This window comes from Prosopis cineraria, unplaced genomic scaffold (genome assembly GCF_029017545.1).
Source record: "Prosopis cineraria cultivar Desert tree isolate PC_DT_omini unplaced genomic scaffold, ASM2901754v1 PC2, whole genome shotgun sequence".
Lineage (NCBI taxonomy): Eukaryota > Viridiplantae > Streptophyta > Magnoliopsida > Fabales > Fabaceae > Prosopis > Prosopis cineraria.
Window position 1 is genome coordinate 39,956,131 of NW_026555333.1, and position 9,327 is coordinate 39,965,457.

General features: G+C 26.9%; 1 protein-coding gene across 1 annotated transcript; it reads left to right on the forward strand.

Annotated features, from left to right (window-relative positions):
- Positions 1-2,339: 2,339 nt before the first annotated feature.
- Positions 2,340-7,432, forward strand: LOC129304219 (phenylacetaldehyde reductase-like). The gene is made up of 6 exons (XM_054943911.1): positions 2,340-2,537; positions 2,651-2,820; positions 3,088-3,279; positions 5,366-5,534; positions 6,593-6,779; positions 7,121-7,432. Exons 1-5 carry the CDS (start codon positions 2,399-2,401, stop codon positions 6,691-6,693), a joined length of 771 nt encoding a protein of 256 aa, XP_054799886.1. The 5' UTR covers positions 2,340-2,398; the 3' UTR covers positions 6,694-6,779; positions 7,121-7,432.
- The last annotated feature ends 1,895 nt before the right edge of the window (positions 7,433-9,327 follow it).

Sequence of the window (9,327 nt, forward strand, 5' to 3'; positions counted from 1 at the left end):
TGTATTAGTTTAATGAAATAAAATCTTATGTATTATTTTTTAAATAATTTCGAGTGTTCCCTTAATTTTTTGCGTTCTCTCTCGCTCTACCATCATCATAAATGAGAGGAGAGAGAAAAGGTAAGAAATTGAAATAATTTAAAGCAACATTTGAGGAAAGATATCTGAGATTAAATGAATTTAACATGATATATTTTTGTTGAATAATATATAAATGATGTGGTGACCTGGATTCATACAATAATTTCTCAAACGTGAATTGTATCATTAATTAAAGTGATAAAAAATCATCACTATTTTTCATGATTACCTTCAATTAAAATCAAACTTATCTTGATTATTTTTTACTTTCTATTATATGATATCTTTTTACAATATAATTAATAATATTAATAATAATATTTGTAAAAAAAAATTTAATATTATTAACCTTTTATAAAATATTTTGTCAAGTGGTTGAAAAGTTCCCATGTTTTGGACGCGAGCGGGCATGATTTTTGGCTACGTTAACTGCTCAGAATTCAAAAATTCAATGAAACAATCAGAGCCTCGACTTGTCTCTCTTGATTATGTGGCATGCATAGCCGTAAGAAAGCATATTCGCCAGTCGTCACGGGGCCTCTGAATGCGACTTGGGTGACGATGATAAGGTTGATTTAACCAATAAAATTTTGATTCAACTGATGAGGATTTAACTTATATTCTGAACTCACAAGATTGATGGTTTAAATTATAAAAAGAATGATAAATAAGAACTCTTAAAAAATATTACTAACTTTTTATAATTAAAATTTCAGGAATTTATAAATTAAAAGTTGTTGTTTTATATTATTTTTTTACAGGGTTTTCAATTGCCATTCTCCCTAAATTATATTATTAATGTGAGGATTTTGTCAGTAAATAATTTGAAAGTATCTTTTCAAATGTTTTAAAACTAGAAAGCAAATTCTGGTCTTAGTGAGTTTAATTCATCCTGCCTAAATTTTAAGGAACAAAGAAAAAAAAATTGATACAACGAATGGATACCAATTTTGCACGTACAATCTGAAAATATATTCGCCCTCAAGATTGATAACTGCAACATGACAAATTAAACGCAACGTAAGCATTTGACAATTGTGGCCGTGATCAGTGGAGACTCTTTTTAGTTTTTTTTTTTGGAAATTATTTATAAATTATTTTTAATATGTTTTATCTGAAAGTAAAAAAATATGAAATTTTATTAATTAACTATAAAAATTTAATAATTTTTTTATTTTATCACTATTAAATATACATATTTTTTTCTCACCATCAATAGTTAATGGAAGTAAACGAAAAAACTTGTAATAAAATGTTAATGGCATATTTTTTTCATACATGTCCACGAGATATTTTATAAATAGGATTAAGAAAATCTATTCCTTCCTTATAAATTTAGACTAGAGGCAAAATTTTTTCACACATATTAGGAAAATGTATTCTCCTCTAGTCCTATTTTTTTTTATTTATAAGTATTTTTCTATTAGAAACAATCATGTTTGAGACACAACCGGCCATTAAATATGGGTTCCTCTCTCAAAAAGAATTTGAATCAAAAAGAATTTGAATCTTAATTTGCTATGTTGTGAGAGATTTGAGTAGTTCTTTTTGCTATTCCTCTAGTCCTATTTATTGGTTATTTAACATGTTTCATCAAAAACCAATTAAAGTATTAGAATTCATGAACTTTGTTTAAAAATTTAATAAATTTTTAACTTTACCTATATAAAATATACATATTTGAATATCATGCTTTTTCCCACCAACATTAATAGAGGGTAAAAGGAAAAAATTATGATGTATAAAAAATATTTAACACAAGACGTATAAATATGAACAATAAAATTTTTCTCTCCCTCCTTATCAATAGGGCCGGAAGAAGTATGTTATTAAAGTAAAGGATAAACATGGAACATTGTTTCATACTATTTTTTTTTATATCACCTTCGAGTTAGAGCCACTTTTTATTTTGGGAGAATGACGTTAAAATCTGAAAAGAGAGAATTAATAGTAGTTAAGTTTCTAACACAATTTTTTAAAAAAGTAAGTTATAAAAATTGATTCAGAAAGTTAAAAAAAAAAAAAAGAATCTCAATTACAAACTGAACTTAAATGTGTTATTTAGAAATGAAATTCCTCAATTTATAATTATTTGAGTCAACACTTGCAATTTATTTTTTCAAAAATTTTACCGAAGACATAATTATATTAATTCCCTCTATTAGACTAAACTGCCATCCCCTTTTATTTTATTTTATTTTATTTTTGTAAATCACCTTATAAATAAGAGGGAATAGAGCATAATCGAGAAGCCTCCTTCTTTATCCCCCAACATTTTAAATCCGAAATTCCACAAATTAAAGTAAGAAAGAGATCAATGGGAAGGAACGGAGAAGAATCATCAGGAAAAGGGAAGGTGGTGTGCGTGACAGGAGCTTCTGGATTCATTGCTTCATGGCTCGTCAAGCTTCTTCTTCTTCGTGGCTATTCTGTCAGAGCCACTGTTCGTGATCCAAGTCTGTTTCTTCATTATTCTTCACTGATAATTAACTCAACGTTATTGATCTCTTCAAACACGTTTGGTTTAGTTGGTTTCCAGTCCATTAACCTAAAACTCTGTTATGCGCAGATGATCCAAGCAAGACAGAGCACTTGCTGAAACTTGAAGGAGCAAAGGAGAGATTGAATCTGATAAAAGCAAATCTGTTGGAAGAAGGTTCCTTTGATTCTGCTGTTGAGGGCTGTCATGGTGTCTTCCACACTGCTTCCCCTGTTCTCCTTGGTGTCAATGACCCTCAGGTTCCTCTATAACCTAAATCATGCATATATCGTTAATTTTTTCTATTCATTCAATTATATATACCCTTATTCCTCACAAATTTTAAAATCCAACGTTTTATTAATAATTATATGAAAATAAATAAATTAAAGGACATAACAGTAAGTTAAAAGGAATTGTGATAATCTTATCATCATATTTTGGGAATTTTCATAAATCAAGGGCATGGTAATTAATAATGATAAGCTTCTAATCAAGACACTTTGCTCTTTTTGAATATATTTCAGACTGAACTTATTGAGCCAGCAGTTAAGGGAACTTTGAATGTTCTCAAATCATGCGCAAAGTCACCATCAGTGAAGCGAGTCATTTTAACATCTTCCTTGGCTGCAGTTTTATGTAATGGAAAGCCTTTAAATCCTGACGTTATAGTTGATGAGACATGGTTTTCTGATCCAGATATCTGCAAGGAATATGGGGTATGTATAACATTACTAGCTCCCGGATTTTGCCAATTAAATTAACAATGAGTTGAAGTTAATTGGTAACCCATTTGCACAAATAACAAGGTAACTCATGGTCTTCCTTTAATTAATGAGTGTGTAATTAAAAAGTCGAAATGAATTTTAACACATCAAATTACCTGATATTTTCTCCATTTCAAATTATACGATACTTTTAGATAAAATCTCGATATATCAATAAAATTTATTAAATACACTTTACAATCTTACTTTTTTAAGACAAAAATATAAACTTTTAAAATTGTACTTTATTTAATACTCCATTGATAAAATAATATTAAAAAGAGAGAATGTATGGGGAGAATAATATTGAAAAAGTATCATTAATGAAACCTTATTTTTATTAAAGTTATCTTATATTTTAGGACGCTGAGTTTTTCTTAAAAATGTTATATAATTTAGGATGGAAGGAGTAACTTTTTATCAAATTACATATAACTTTTTTTTTAAGCACATGGAAAATGACTCAAACACACATATCATAGATAGGATGGAAGGGAATATTACACATATATGGCTTCTCCAGTCATGCTATGGCGTGTTTGGATTTCAATTGGTAAAAAATAATTGTAGAATAATTTGATTAACAAAATGTAATGATGTTTATATAATATTTTCTGAAATTGATTTTGATAATTGAAGATATTTGGATAACTTTTTAGAATCAATTATAAAAATAGGAAAAAAAAGGAAAATGCTCAAATAATGTTGAGAATCTCAAATGGTGAAAAAAAAAATAGCTTATTCCAATTGGAGTTTCAAAGGTAATTAAATGTTAGAGTTTGAAAAAATTGGGAGTGTTTAGATAAGATTTTCCAAAACAATGGTTTTAGACTTAGACTTGATTTTGGACGTCTATCCAAACATGGCCTTAATTAATGCAGTGATTGGCGCCGCTGAGTGTTTCTTGTCCATAATTATTCTACGGATTAATTAACAAGTTTTCAATGCTTGCTGTAAAACTTTCTTGTCGGCAAGATAATGAGTGGATATATACAGTGACTAAAGCGAAAGAGAAAAGTAGGACCCACTTATGTGGAGATCGATGCTTCACGTCATTTCTTTAATTTCTCCCTTCCTAGTACGCACGCCTTAGGAGATACATGCACATGAACCATTTGAAAACTAACTATTCAAGGACAGGAGGATGACAGTACTTCTTAAAGGATTAATTAATTTAAATTAAATTTTAAATATTAAATTTTTATAAATTTGTAATTTAATATTTATTTTTTTATAATTATATTGTGATGAATTTATAATTTATTTTTAAAATTTTAATAGAAAAAATCATGTTAAAATTTAAAAAAGAAGTTGTAAATTTATTATAACGCAATTGTAAAATTGAGAAATTCAGTTATAAATTTTTAAAGTTTGATACTTAAAACTTAATTTAAATTAATTAATTTTTTTGAGATCTCTTTGTTATTCTCCCAATCAAAAAGATGGGTTATTGGTTTTCAAACTATGATTGATACAATTGAGATTATTCAAAATGCCATTACTAATAGAGACTTTATGGGTGCCTCAGCAATATTTTTAGAATATTTATTTAATTTAATGACATATTTTAGGATTCATACTCAATATCATAGAATAAATTATTTTAATTAACTCCCACGACGAGTTGAACTAAGTACCCTTCATTATATATAAACTTATAAATTATATTTTAAATAAACAGTATTAGTTTGTTTTTCTTTTTTATTAGAAATGTATATTGTCTTAAGTCATTTTTCTTCTTTTCTTTATTCATTTTAATTTTCATATAGTTGCTTTTTTTCCTATTATTTTTAGTCTTTTTATTTAAAGTAGTTAGCATATAATTAATAAAAACATCTTAATGAAATTATACTAGTTCAACCAAAGTCTGAACGCTAACTGTAAACAGTAATGTAATTCTACCAATTCATTGACGAATCTAGTTTTTGAAGTATACATAGCGTATTTGTGATTTACAGTATTTTGAAGTATACATAGCGTATTTGTGATTTACAGTATTTTATTATGCCATTGTTATATGTATAATTTGCTTTTTTAGGAATGGTCAGGGTATGCTCTTTCCAAGACTTTGGCTGAAGAAGCTGCTTGGAAATTCGCAAAAGAAAACAACATCGACTTGGTTGCTCTCAATCCATCAATGGTGATAGGACCTCTCTTGCAACCGGCACTTAATACATCTGTTCAAGCAATTTTAATTCTATTAAATGGTAATCTTAATTTATTAATTACCTTTAGAGCACGTCTTTAATTATGTCTTTAATTAGACACACACACACACACTCCATATAAGAGTGATTATGTATAAGAAAAAATGATGCTTTGAAGTCTTATGATAATATAAAATAGTTAAGACTTAAAGAATCACTTGTAACTGAACTTCTTTATGATTTCAATTGAGATTCCATCATTAAGTGAATTTTGATCACTTCCAAGTTAGCTTTTCTTAACTATATTTTTTCGGTATAAAGAATAACAACATGTCATTTCCTTGTATAATCCTTTTTTCTTTGCATATTGAGACACCGAAATTCAAACTATATAGCTTGGATAGGGATATCTTTGTATTGATACACTGTGATGAATGAAGGAATACATGTGATGGAGGACATGGAAGAAAAGAGAGAAGAGAAAGGAAAATTAGAGAGAAATGGAGGGAATAAAAGGACAAATTAAACCGAGAAGAGAGGAGTTAGAATAGAAGAATATGAAAAAATAGACAATAATAATTTTGAATATTCAAATCAGTAAATACAAGGGAGCAAGTTATGGAATTTTATATAGAAACTCCAAAAAAAAATTAGTTTGAAAGAAGCATAACAAAACCAAACAAAAACTTAATTTAGAATTAGAAGCATGTCAAAATAAATAAGTTATGCCTATTTATTTTGATATGTTTCTAGGGTTATTTTAGGTGAAAAGTTATTAATTGCTCTTGGAATTCTATGATCTTCATATATTGAAACTTAGGATTTGATAAAACAATGCCTTATGTCACGGAATGGTAGAAAGAAAAGTTTTGAGATATGAATCACAAACGTAAAACAAACATATTTTTTGGCATCATCATTTTCCAAATGAATTTTTGTTCCTTTTAGCTCTTACTTTGGACTTGAATATATATATATATATATATATATTGTTGTTAGTTAGATCCCATCAGCATCATGCAATTCATATTGCTAATATTATTTGGAAGAATAAGGCTTATTGCTGTCATTGCTTTTACTTCTTAGATCATGACTCTTTCCATCCTCACTTGATGTAGGCGCAGAGACATTTCCAAATAGTAGTTTTGGATGGATCAATGTGAAAGATGTTGCAAATGCCCACATTCAAGCATTTGAAATTCCTTCAGCTAGCGGATGATTTTGTTTGGTTGAATCAGTGAAGCATTACTCAGAAATCGTAAAGATTTTGCATGAATTATACCCAACATTACAACTTCCTGACAAGTAAGCCCATTTTTATTTTATTATTTCTACAATGCTTGTGTGAGAAAGATATATTAGTTGCTTTTTTTTTTCTCCTATAAATCTGTTGTAATCACTATCTCTTTCCTAGCTAGAATGTTAATGATCAAATTAATTATATGCCATTTTCTACCCCAATGAAAAATGGTTATAATACCACCGTATATATGAGATCAATATTAATTTCTTTTATTTTTCTACTTTCTAGAGATTCTAGCATTTTGATTAATTTTGCTATATATAGGAGATTGCGTATTTTTTCCAATTTAAGTTTTTGTGTTTGATGACAATTGCTAATACCATTTCTTTATCATATTTATCAGGTGTGAAGATGATAAACCCTTCATGCCAACATATCAAATGTCTAAGGAAAAGGCAAAAATGTTGGGAATTGAGTTCATTCCATTTGAATCGAGTCTCAAAGAAATGGTGGAAAGTTTCAAAGAAAAGAAATTTGTTGACTTTTAAATTGTGATATGTATCCAAGCTATAATATCTTTGTGGAGTGATTACTAATCACTATAATCATAATAAATTTGTATAATAGATTTCTACAGTAATAACTATAAGGAAAACATGCTTATTGTTTGAGAATACATTATTATTGTTTGGGAATTTTTAATGTTTTAAGAAAAGGCCATTTTTGTCAATTTAATTTTTTTAACCCCATCTAAAAATCATGATCCATTATTTAGGGTTCGGCAATTAGTGATCCTTTAATGCAATTATTTCTATTAGTGGATGTTCAATCATCACTTTCTTTTAATATAAAGAGTTTGTGATGACTTAAATTAAGTTAATGGATGTGGATGTTGTAGATTAAATATCACTTTTACTTTCAACCGATATTTCTTAGCTCTTAATTAAAGTAAGTGGAGAACTCTATTAAAAAAAAAACAAAGAAAAAAAGAAAGTGGAGAACTTGATGAGTATTTTATGATTACATCTTTAATTAGACATTTTTTTTATAATCAATCAGTCAAGTATAGAGCCCACCCATATCAAAATGAATTGGGTTTAACTGAATGAGCTTGTTCTTTATAACATGATGAATTAAGGTTTAAATTTTTGCCAAAAAAAAGTATTACATTTAGTGCCAACCATGTCTCAAATATACCTTTAAAAAATGTGAAAAAACATAGAGGCCCACCCATTTCTTGTCTGAAAATATTGTTTTATACCTTTATCCTAAAGAAAAAAACGTGAAGGACTTGAAATGCTGGGTGGCAAAAACGGTTTTGACTTTTAGATCAATCAAATTATAGTCTTGAATATTCTTCTAATTAATTTAAAAAACTAAAGCGAGTTACATTACGTATGTGAAGTTGTTTAGACGAAGACATTGCATGAAAAAGACACATGCTAATTATCTGGTTTGGAATAATATGTAATCCTGACAACAATTAGCGCTTGTTTGGCTTTTGTTATCATTTTTTTTTCTTTTAAAAACTATTTTATAATACAGTTTCCAATTTTTTTTCTAAAAAAGAGAAAAAATAAATTTTTTTTGGCTATGTTAATTTAAAAATTGTTCTAGAATTAAAAATAGACTGACAATAATGGATATAAACCGTTAATGATGGTAATTTATGAAAAAAAATTAATCAAAATAATTTTAATTTTTAATAATCAAATACATTATATTTTAAAAATAAGAAAAATAAAATAAAAATAATTGATGTTTTTTCTATTTTTTATTTTTAAAAACAAAACATGGAAATAGTTTTAGAAATGATTAAATCAAAAACACTTATACAAAAAAATTTTAAAATTTTTTTTCAAAAGGAAAAATAGTTTTTAAAAACTGAAAACAAAAAGCCCTTAATTTCTAGCTATTTCTTGATTTTTTTTATCAACTAGCTATTTCTTGATTTAACTATTAGGGAATTTTGGAAATATCGGGCTTGTTTGAAACTTTTTTTTTATTGTTCTTAAAATTAGTATTTTATAGAATATGTTTTGAAAATAAAAAAAAAAACAAGTATTTTTTATTATTTGTTCTTATTCTTTAAAAAAATAATACTAGAATATTTAAAAATATTTCTATTGTTCTATTTTTCATAATAATATTGATTTTTTAATCTTTAAAACACTTTCTAAAAATATATTACTACATATATTTTTGTTTTTATTTTAAAAAATAGAAAACTGTTTTTAAAATAAATTGTTAAATAAACTCATCAATTTTTTCTTATCAACATTCCAACAATAGTGAAAACAAAATAAGCCCAATTTTGAGACCAAAAGGCGATAGACATTTTGCTCCAGCAGAATGGGAGAAGCATCTGTTGGAAATTTTAAATATTTTCATATATTTAAAAAATAATTTTTATTTTCATTAATAATATTAATTATTAGTTAACTCTATTTATTTTGTAACTTATAATTTAAATGCCATTATTCTTTAAAACCGTTCTTTTAATTGCATCAAGGTATCATTAATTAGTGATAATTGCCCAGTGTTCATGAGCTTTTACCTATAAAAGCTGGTGTACATCACATAGTAGTTGATCACCGCCTCAATCTTTTG

Coding starts and splice junctions, on each gene's coding strand:
- LOC129304219 (XM_054943911.1), top strand. CDS start 2,399: ATGGGAAGGAACGGAGAAGAATCATCAGGAAAAGGGAAGGTGGTGTGC. Junction 2,538..2,650: donor AGCCACTGTTCGTGATCCAA/GTCTGTTTCTTC, acceptor TGTTATGCGCAG/ATGATCCAAGCAAGACAGAG. Junction 5,535..6,592: donor AATTTTAATTCTATTAAATG/GTAATCTTAATT, acceptor CACTTGATGTAG/GCGCAGAGACATTTCCAAAT.